The sequence below is a fragment of the Eschscholzia californica genome, unplaced genomic scaffold, assembly GCF_041429995.1.
Source record: "Eschscholzia californica isolate CP2 unplaced genomic scaffold, dmEscCali1.0.p SCAF_1, whole genome shotgun sequence".
In the NCBI taxonomy this organism is placed as follows: domain Eukaryota; kingdom Viridiplantae; phylum Streptophyta; class Magnoliopsida; order Ranunculales; family Papaveraceae; genus Eschscholzia; species Eschscholzia californica.
Genome location: NW_028238198.1, coordinates 40,106,084 through 40,116,502, shown reverse-complemented (window position 1 = coordinate 40,116,502; position 10,419 = coordinate 40,106,084). Strand labels below are relative to the sequence as shown.

The 10,419-nt window shown below is 37.3% G+C and overlaps 2 protein-coding genes across 3 annotated transcripts; one reads left to right on the top strand and one right to left on the bottom strand.

The window, feature by feature from the left end:
* Nucleotides 1-827: 827 nt before the first annotated feature.
* LOC147566791 (Mitochondrial substrate carrier family protein) lies at nt 828-4,206 on the top strand. Its single transcript, XM_086653347.1, has 6 exons — nt 828-1,235; nt 1,447-1,530; nt 2,402-2,463; nt 2,549-2,910; nt 3,349-3,563; nt 3,950-4,206. The coding sequence occupies exons 1-6, from the start codon at nt 1,116-1,118 to the stop codon at nt 4,004-4,006; spliced, it is 900 nt and encodes a 299-aa protein (XP_086509473.1). The 5' UTR covers nt 828-1,115; the 3' UTR covers nt 4,007-4,206.
* A 1,265-nt stretch (nt 4,207-5,471) lies between these two features.
* On the bottom strand, nt 5,472-9,673 carry LOC147566790 (protein FAR1-RELATED SEQUENCE 5-like). Of its 2 annotated transcripts, none has more exons than XM_086653345.1 (5): nt 9,007-9,673; nt 6,552-8,582; nt 6,251-6,433; nt 6,083-6,130; nt 5,472-5,986 (listed from the first exon to the last, which is right to left on the bottom strand). In XM_086653345.1, exons 1-4 carry the CDS (start codon nt 9,139-9,141, stop codon nt 6,089-6,091), a joined length of 2,391 nt encoding a protein of 796 aa, XP_086509471.1. In that variant the 5' UTR covers nt 9,142-9,673; the 3' UTR covers nt 5,472-5,986; nt 6,083-6,088. The 2 variants fall into 2 exon arrangements, with proteins under 2 accessions (XP_086509471.1, XP_086509472.1); XM_086653346.1 differs by having other exon boundaries at nt 6,552-8,470; nt 9,007-9,612.
* Nucleotides 9,674-10,419: the final 746 nt, after the last annotated feature.

Below are 10,419 nucleotides of genomic sequence, written 5' to 3'. Positions count from 1 at the left end.
CACTAGTCATATCCTAGATCAATTTGTCACTCTTATGTGTAACCCGTTGTAGGATCCGATCGAAGTTAGCCGCGAATTACTTCGTAATTCGACGATCGTAGTTGGTCTCTAGCTACAACTCTACGATCCCTAAATCAACCGGACTTGATGATCTTCCACATCAATTGTCCTATCCGACAAATTGTTCGCATTGTCACCTTGGTCGAAGGACATCTCCTTCAACTCCTTCACCAGCCGCCACCACCACAACAAACCAAACCACCACCACAACAAACCAGCCACCACCACAACTGGAAGGTGACAGAGAGAGAGAGAGAGCAAGAAGGAGAGAGAGACTCTTACCTGTTAGCTAATGGGGGAAAAGAGAGAGTGAGAGGGGCAGGAAAGTGGAGAAAGAAGATTCCTACATTAGGGTGTTTCTTGGTCACAAATAGAAGGAGAAAGATAAATTGGTAAATTAGGGTTTTGGGTTAAAAAGATGGAATGAGGGTATAAACATCAAAATCCTAATTCAGACCCAATATTTCAGATTTAAAAAACAAACATAATAATTCGGCTAATTCAGATTCAACCAATTCAGTTCGACTAATTTAGATTCAGCCAATTCAGATTTAGACACAAAGAAAAAAATAAACAGCACCTTAGTTAACTACAAAATAAACATTTGAACTTTGTGGTTGATCACCAACTGAGGTTTTAGATCTGAAAATATAAAAACAACACAACCGTAATTAAGAATATATTGATTAAATGACCTCAAATCATACAATTACCACCTTAGCCTTTTTTATGTGTTAAATGAAGTAATAACGTCACCAGTATAGAACAACCTAGGGAAGTACAAATTTCCAACTTGGGGATAATAAATCAGGTGTTACTTTCGTAGTTTATTAGGAAAGCCAGGGTTATTATTTCGTTACCAACCACAAACCCAAACCCTCTTTCTTTCACGCCTTGCTTTCTTTCACTCACTTTCTTCTTTCAACTGAGAAATAGAGAGAGAGAAAAAGAGGGAGTGAACTACTTTCTTTCATTCTTAAAGCTAACCCTTGCTTTCTCTCCACTCACTTTCTCTCTCTACTTTCTCTCTCTAACTCGAAATTCTTAACCAGAAAATGGGAGAAGAGAAGGCAAAGCCATTAGGAGGTGTTTGGCCTACTGTCAAACCTTTCGTTAATGGCGGAGCTTCTGGAATGCTAGCCACCTGCGTCATTCAACCTGTTGACATGATCAAGGTTCCATTTTTTTTTTTTAATAATGTTTATCCATTTTTCTTTGATTCTACTAATTTATAGCTAAATATGATATTTTGGGTAGTAATCGAGTTGATATCTGCTACCCTCAGATTCATCTTTTTCAAACTATGAAAGGGTTAGGGTTTGTTTTTGAAGATTAGATCTTGATTAACGGAATTTGGTCAAATTGTTTATATGGTTTGGGTTTCAGGTGAGGATTCAATTAGGTCAGGGGTCCGCGGCTCAGGTGACCAGGAACATGCTCCGTGAAGAAGGTTTTGGCGCATTGTACAAGGTGAAGGGATAGCTCTCTATCTCTCTTGTGTGCATTATCAAATTTTGTTTTAGCCGTCAACTAGTATGCTTATGAATTCAAAATTCTAACAATTTACTATGTTCTGGATAAATAGAAAGAATTGAGGCAATGATATGAAGACAAAGCCCAAAGGGTCGTCGATATTTATAAAACTTAGGGTCTTAGTCTTTGAGTCAGAATAAAATGGCAATATTTTCATCTAAAGATGGACTTGTTTATATGAAGATTAAGGGTATTTTATGCCAGTAGAGTGGTGCCTAATACCTACCGCGTGGCGCCTTACTCGTATCCCCTTTTTATTTATAATATTCATTCGCAGTTTCAATTTGATCTATATTTATATTTTTGTGCAATTAACACTATACAATCTCATGCAAGTGATGTTTTTCCTGATTCCGATGTCTGATCGGAAAGCATCATTTTCTTGAACGTTATGGGTGTCTCCATATGGAATGAGACTGAACAAGGAAACTTTACAACCTTGTATAGTGTCTTGGTGAGCCGATGGAGTAATAGATCATAACCTTGATGGGAACCACATAATACATGTTACGCAGATGAAGACATATCATACTGAACTAGTTTTGTATGAAGTCAAGTTTGTTTATGTCTTAGCTCTGTTAAAAGCACATAATCACTGTCTAAGGCATGAAGACGTATTTAGCTTATTCTAAGTGAATGCTTGGATGATATACCCCCAGTTTTCTTTTTTTGGTTTTTTCACCTCTCTGTACAGTTTGCTTTCTTTTCAATATATATTCATTCAAATCTTTTAGAAAAAAAAAGTGAATGCTTTTTATTTTGCTTATTTTTCTATTATATGAAATCTGATGGTATCATTATCGGCCAGGGCCTGTCAGCTGGACTACTTAGGCAAGCTACATATACCACTGCTCGACTTGGATCGTTCAGGTAAGAATTTATATGAATTTAGTTACTAGTGAAAATTTAGTTATCTGCTTCGTTATTGTGAATATTTGTTCTTTCGGCTTCTCAGGATATTGACAAATAAAGCAATTGAAGCAAATGAAGGGAAACCATTACCCCTTTATCAGAAGGCTCTATGTGGTCTAACAGCTGGAGCCATTGGTGCCACTGTTGGTAGTCCAGCAGATTTAGCTCTTATCCGTATGCAAGCTGATGCAACTCTACCGCTTGCACAACGCCGAAACTATACAAATGCATTCCATGCACTATCTCGTATAGTTGCAGATGAAGGAGTTTTGGCACTTTGGAAAGGTGCAGGTCCAACTGTAGTGAGGGCTATGGCTTTGAATATGGGAATGCTTGCTTCTTATGACCAAAGTGTTGAGTTGTTCAAGGACACTCTTGGTTTTGGGGAAATTAGTACTGTTGTGGGTAAGATACTTAACCGTAATATTCCTTCGTTTTTGCATTACTTCCTGATAGACATTGAAGTAACAGTTCATTGCAAATTAAGTAGTCTTTATGCCAGATTGCCAGTTATAATATGTTTCTCTTTGTCAGTAATGTACCTATTATTTCATCTATTCTTTAAAAATTCTAGTCCAAATTTGTTTACCTTGTCTTACTTTTCGTTACACTTGTCCTACCTTGGTATACTTTCGATTTGATCCAAATTTAATTTGACTGACAAGAAACTCTGATACAGATCTCAAGATATTGGCATTCTAGATAAAACAACTAAATCTGCACACAAGTACATTGTGTTGTCGATTTACATAATAGTCTTATCTGATCATTTGATATACTTCTTGGAGACTTCTTTCAGAATTGAAGATCTAGATTGGATGATCATATTATTTTCTCCTGCAGGGGCAAGTGCTGTTTCTGGGTTGTGTGCTGCTGCTTGTAGTTTACCATTTGATTATGTGAAAACCCAAATTCAGAAAATGCAACCTGATGCTAGTGGGAAGTTCCCATATACCGGCTCTTTGGACTGTGCTCTGAAAACTGTAAAATCTGGCGGACCCTTCAAATTATACACCGGATTTCCTGTATACTGTATTAGGATTGCTCCTCACGTCATGGTAATTATTTCCTTATTCTTGCCTTGATTTCTCTAACATCAAAGATTTTTAACTGGGACAATGACAACAATTCCCTAGGGCAAATTTTCTTTTGTCTAAAAGAATTGATCTACTTTTAGGCTTCGGGTCCCTATGTTCTGGATAGAGTAAGCTCTCGACTAGTTAGGCACATGATATACAAAATCTGCACTAGTTTGCAGAGTTTTGCATAGGGGAGCCCACATACTTTTTTACCTAGACCAACAGGGAAATGGGTCTTCGGCCCAATTTCTTGTTCGATCGAAAAGGAAAACTATGGAAAAGAAAAACAGAAAGGTGTAAAACAATTTGAAATATCGTTAATTTCTTGTCTGTTTTGTTAACTTTATGAACGGTTTGTTTTACAGATGACATGGATATTCCTGAATCAAATCCAGAAGCTGGAAAAGAAGGCTGGATTATAGAGTTCTATTGGGAGAGAAAGGAATTCTTCATTGAGTGAGCATTTAACTATCAAAAATAATAGTATTTTTCAGTACTTGATGCTATTTGAGGCTTTGATAATGGCACTCTTCTTTCAGTTGATCTTTGTTGTCTTATTAGGGAAATATGATTTAGTAGGATCTAATAAAATCACTGAGCAGGTACTAAGATTACAGAATCAGGCTTTTAAGTTGTGTATTGGCTTTTCTTTTCTATACTAGAGAGTTAGAGTAGGCGATTTAATATCCAATTGGTAGTCATTTGAACGTGGTTTCAGTAGGGATTATGGAACTGTTTTGAACTCTCGAGCAAGTTTGTCAGGGGCGAAAGTTGTGACGTGGCAGAGATATTGAAATTAGATGAGGGGTGACAGTGAGGACGGGGTGGGCCGTGGGAGAACAGGTTAGATTACTGAGATATCTTTCCAAATTATGAGGATAAGTGGAGTTGGACAATGAGTGGGTATAAGTTTTAGGGTCCAGATTTGAAGAGGACAGGCTAAAAGTGGGTGGTGGTTAATGTTTTATCCTCCTTTCTGGCCAGAACCAGATCCAGGTGTTGGTTTCTATTTCATTAATTTAGACATCAAAATTGAAGAGGTTGGATACAATAAGATAATTGTTATGAATTAGTTAGGTTTGTGATGGTCTTTCAGTTTGATGATATTCTTGAGATTGTAGCAGTTGTGTGATGAAAATTGAAGTTATATATGATTGTCCTATTGGGGAGGCTTTTGTGGGAGTTATGGACACATCCCTCTTCAGTTGGACCAAGTTTTGGTTATGCCTACGGCACCAAACCAATGGACAGTCACAATGTTAATGTCTTGTTGCACAACTTTTAGGGTCCTTGCACAAAAAAAAAAGGAACTTCTAGGGTCCGTTTTGATACCTGTGAGAATTGGGTAGGAAAGTCCGACTTTCATAAGAAAATCAATTTTTTGCTGTTTGAGTGGGCTGAAAGGATGTGAAAACACATCTCCCACTAGAAAAAAAGTGTGAAAAAAGTTGTGAATATTTACCTCTCGTCATGTGAAAACCATTTTCTCACTCTTCTTCACAAATTTGCGCTCTCTCCTCACGCGGTGGCCCTATCTCTCTCTTCACTCTTCTTCACAAATTTCCCAACACATCTCCTCACTGCAGTTAGGGTTTCTTATCCTCCCGTGTTGGCCCTATCTCTCTCATCACTCTTATTCGTGAATTTCACAACTCATCGGTGAAGCAAGTGATATGGAGTTTCTTAACGGCAGATTCTAATTAGGGTTTTGAAATGGGATCATACATCAGGACACATGCGGGCTAGTTGATTCATGAATTATCTTGCAAAATAGACAAAAGTAAGAGGTCAGAATAAGCCTCGCATTCTTCTTGGTTGCACGTTCTCCGTTCTATAACCTGTCGCCAAAACCTGCAAATTTCACAATGAAAAGGAAAACATCTTGCATTTCTATAGGAAGTCTTGCTCGGTTCTAATACTTGTGTTCATTGATTGATTCTACAACAGGTCGTACTATATCAATTTCATCTTTAGTAAAGCTATAAAACACATTGATCATAAAACAGAAATAGATAACCGGAAGTCACCTTACGAACTTCCAGATGGAGTTCAGACACTACAAAATGTGGCTTGTTGGATACAAACTCACGGAGTGAACATTTTAACACTCACAACTTAATACCCAGAAATGAAATAAGACGTTTCAAGCATCCAAGCTGAACACAGCTTTCTAGCCCAGCAAAAGGAAGCAAATGTCGATAAATAAGCGATTATTTCTGAGTTCATCGTGCTATTAGAAAGTCCAGTAGATTTAAGATATTACGTTCGTATTAACTACTGCGCCTGCCTGCCTGACTAGATCAACGAAAATACAACTATCGTGGCCAACAGGCACTGGGAGATTTTGCGACAACGTACATTTGTCCACCATAGTACCATACCAGTCACGGTTTGCTTTACAACTACAAAATACAAAAAGAATGTCGATTAAATGGCTAATTCAGATAACTAAGATGAAAGGCACTTACAACTCAGAATACAAGATGAGCGGCACTTACAGATTGTTAACGAGGCATTTCTTGTGGCGTTATTTGCGAAGAAGATGCCTATATCGATTGAAATAGATGGGTAAAATTTAGGTTGATCTAAATAGCTAAATATCAGAAGATGAGAGAGAGGGTAGATACATCATCATTAGGCAAATATTAAGATGCAAAGTTTTGTACCTCATGAGACATGAACAATCCGTTCGGGATGAATTGTCTTTGATGTTGAGAAGGAGCTAAATTATATGGTGGGAGAATATCTCGAGGATGAACACCTTGAGGATGAATTACTCGTCGGTTCATCATCCACTGCAAACCACCTTGGCTATAATTTGGTTGGTGTTGGACCATTCCAAATATCTCCTACATAATTAGCAACAACCATAACACGTAAAATAAATATCGATTTCATAGATAATTTTCACCCATAAGCAAAATAATCTAAGCATTTCATATCATTGGAAGGGAAATTTAATCTAACCTGTGTTGGTGCTGCCTCGTTCAAATTTGACACAGGATTTTGAAAAGTGTTGGATTTGCTCCTTTGACCTATATGCCTTTGTTCTTCCCTAGGATTCAGATGCGCTTCAATCTTCGACTCAACCTCTACTAGTAAAGACTTGGTAAAAGAAAACACTTCTTGTGATTTTGAACCCTTAGTCAGAATTCTTTGAGAAATTTGTAACAACTCACTATACCGAGCTGTGAATGAAGGATCACTGTCGTTAGGGATTAATTCCCCAAAAGGGTCAAAAACATCTTCATCTATAACGTTTCGTGTCCATCTATTTAAGTAGTATTGAGTAGGTAAACTCCTATATTGTAAATCCCGGAATAACTTCAAAGCATGAGAGCATAAAATTCCATTGAACTCAAATTTTCTACAACTACACGATACTGATTGTTCCAAAAGGTTATATGTAAGTGTTCGAATCTTCTTCTGACCTTCCATCTCAGTAGCTCTATACGTATGGCTTGTTCCATCATCTCTTTCTAATTCGAGTAACAAGTCAATAGTTTGCCGAAGACCTTCTTGAAAAGCATAGAACATCTCCCTAGTGTACAATTTTGAGGCTTCTTTCTCTACAGACCAAGCAGAAATCAAAATAGGTGCTGTTTGCTGTGTCTTTTTTTCTGCTTCCTTTTCCTTTTCGTATCGATCATCCATTGCTTTGGTATATTGATCTATAAACTCCCGAAGAAGAACACTTCCTGTACCAAAGTAGGCCTTCAGAAACTTGCTAATACTCTCACTCCTTTCTGTTGTGGTCATGCCGGCACAGAAATGACCAGGACTATAAACTTGAGCCCACTTCGTTCTCAAATCGTATAACCCCTGCAACCATTCAGTACCTCTAAGCCCGTAATCTTCTATCAACTTGGTCCAACTCTGTTCAAATTCTTCGACTGTTTCTGGATCATGTATGCAAGATCTGAATTGTGCTGAAAATGATTTAAATGCTTTATATACTTTAGTTAAGTGCTTCGATGCACTTTGAAATATATGCCATAAACATAATCCATGATGAGAGTTGGGAAACACAACACTAACTGCATTTGAGATCGACGGAGATTGATCGGTAAGTACACTAATCGGTTTCTTTCCTCCCATAGCTTCCAAGAAAGTAGTAAACAACCAAATAACAGCATCTGTTGTCTCACCATCTATTAGACCACATCCAAAAAGTATGGGTTGCCCATGATTGTTGATTCCTATAATTGGTACACATACCATATCATAGTTGTTTGTTTTAAACGTTGTATCGAAACAAACCGCATCACCAAATAACCCGTAGTCCCTTCTCGACTTTGCATCACAAAAGAAAACTCCACATATATTACCTTCTCCATTGGTTCGAAAAGAGTAAAAAAAATGGCGGTTTTCTTTCTTCTTTGCCCTAAAATATTCAAGGATAAAATGAGCATCACCCCTTTTGAAAAACCCAGAACCTGTATTGTTAGAATCAGATAAATCAGCTTCTTCAGGAAGGTAAGGGTAAAGGTCAGCCTGGTTTGCTCCCAACGTACTTTTTTCTAAAATTTGGGTAGATTCAAGTTTCTTCGGGGTCTTGAGATAATTATAAAACTTTGGGGGGACAAGATCGTGTGTGTGTTCCGCTTTGAACCTAATCAATGCATACTTATCTCCTGTAATCAGCTTAATCTCGAACACAGCCAAACATTCAAATCGCTTACTTTCCCTTCTTTTTCTAGGTTTTCTAATCATCTTATAGGTGCCTTCACATGAACAAACTAATACTTGTCGGTGAATTTTACTACGATGAGTTCTGTTCATGTTTGTTCGTAGTATCCTCACACGAAAACCTATCTTTCTTGCATATTCATTGTAATAATCGAATGCTTCTTTTGCAGTATCGAAAATCATCCCAACTTTTGGTTCTAGTAATTCATCCAAACGAAACCCTTGATCAACTTCCGATGTTTTTTCGTTATCATTAGAATCCAAATTCGGGACGATTACACAATCATTAATAGTAATTTCAGCTTCATCCTGTTTAGAATATAAAAATACATTATTGGGTAATCAGAATAAGTTTCGCTAATCATCTAGTCTGATCTTTTGAAGTAACTAACATAAGGTCAGAGTGAAAAGATGGATACACTAAAGGTTGAGAAACTAAAAATTAGGGCAACTTCAAAGGACTAACTATACCAATATACTACTAACTTATTCAGCTCCCCTAAGAAAAACCATACGACTCTTGTTAATAGGTTGAATATATCAATTTTTAGGGCAAAATGGGGAAGCTTTTCACAAAGAACAGAAGAAGCTCATAAGTGAAAAATTAGGGCAAATCAGAGAGATTAAAATGAGGCAAAATCACTTAATTGGACGAAACATTGATTAGGGCATACGAAAAACATGAACTTTTAAATTTCAAAGATTCAAAACTGAACAGTTAAGGGATGAATACCTCTTGAACCAGATCATCGGAAGCTCGAACACCGACTGTGCCATCAGAAACATCATTCAACTCCGGAAGTATAGATTCAGGGTCAGTGTTGTTGTTATGCGGGGAAGGATTAGGGTTAGGGTTTTGTGACTCCATGGATGATGGGAGGAATCGGGGAAGAAGGCTTACCAGAGAGGAGAGAGAGAGAACGAGGAGTACGAATTTGTTGACCTACGTTGTTAGTGGGTGAACAGATCCTTACCCACCATGTCCGGGCTGGGTGGCTCTTATCACTTTTACGGTCAGCGATGAAATCTTATAATTTCACTGACCGTTAACAGTAAGATATCTGCCGTAGTAAGAAAATCTGACTTAATGATTGATGTCTATGGCGGAACTTCCCTGTTGGTAAAAGCATCTCCAATGCAACACTTAAATTGAAAAACTCAAAGTGTCACCTAAGATTTTCTTGAGTTTTTTGTTTTTCTAAATTTCCTCTCTCCAACGCGGCGATCAATTTGAATATCAAAATGATTTGACATCATTTAATGTTAAGATATCTCAAGAAGAAACTCAATCTTTGAGATTTCTTTTGAGAATCTCAATTATCCATCTAGGAAATGACACCTAAGTTATTTTTAAGTTTTTAGGGTGTTGCATTAGAGATGTCTTTTGAATTTAAGATCTCAATATTGATGTAGGAAATGACACCTAAGTTATTTTTAAGTTTTTAGAGTGTTGCATTAGAGATGTCTTTTGAATTGAAGATCTCAATATTGATATAGGAAATGACACCTAAGTTATTTTTAAGTTTTTGGAGTGTTGCATTAGAGATGTCATTTGAATTGAGGATCTCAATATTGATATAGGAAAGAGAAACTCAATTTAGCCTTGACACATAGGACAAATTGAGTTTGTTTTGAGTTTTGCATTAGAGATGCTCTAAGTAGGGTTGGGAATCAGTTCGGTCGGGCTTGCCCGCGGTACAATAACAATTTGGCTTGGGCGGTCTGGGCCCAACAACACTATGCCTGATTAGAAATCGAGTTTGGTCTGGACAAAATCTCAAAGTCACCTGCCAAAGCCCGCTCGAAGCCCGATTTTTTTCTTCGAGTACCCGGGTATCGGTCTGGGCCGGTACCGGTACACCGAAATTACTAATATTTTTTTAGGGAAAAATTTGGGACCAAAATTAGGGCAAATTTCGAGCCAAAATTAGGGCAAATTTGAGGCCAAAATCTAGTTCTGCATGAAACAAGATGAGAAGAAAACAAGATGAAATAGATCTTCATCACCTCTTAAGAAGAAACAAGAAGAAACAAACTTGAATAAAAACAATAAGAAACAAATCTTAAGAAGAAACAATAGATCTTAAAAAAACAGATCTTCATCATCTAAGTTCGTTGTTCTTCTTCTTTGTCATCTATTCGTTGT

Bases quoted from the DNA above. Each gene is read 5' to 3' on its own strand.
- LOC147566790 (XM_086653345.1), bottom strand. From the start codon at position 9,141: ATGGAGTCACAAAACCCTAACCCTAATCCTTCCCCGCATAACAACAAC. The intron at 8,583-9,006 runs GTATTCATCCCT...TATTCTAAACAG, and splicing joins CCGATGATCTGGTTCAAGAG to GATGAAGCTGAAATTACTAT. The intron at 6,131-6,250 runs GTACAAAACTTT...CAATCGATATAG, and splicing joins GATTGTTCATGTCTCATGAG to GCATCTTCTTCGCAAATAAC.
- LOC147566791 (XM_086653347.1), top strand. From the start codon at position 1,116: ATGGGAGAAGAGAAGGCAAAGCCATTAGGAGGTGTTTGGCCTACTGTC. The intron at 2,911-3,348 runs GTAAGATACTTA...TTTCTCCTGCAG, and splicing joins GGAAATTAGTACTGTTGTGG to GGGCAAGTGCTGTTTCTGGG. The intron at 3,564-3,949 runs GTAATTATTTCC...TTTGTTTTACAG, and splicing joins GGATTGCTCCTCACGTCATG to ATGACATGGATATTCCTGAA.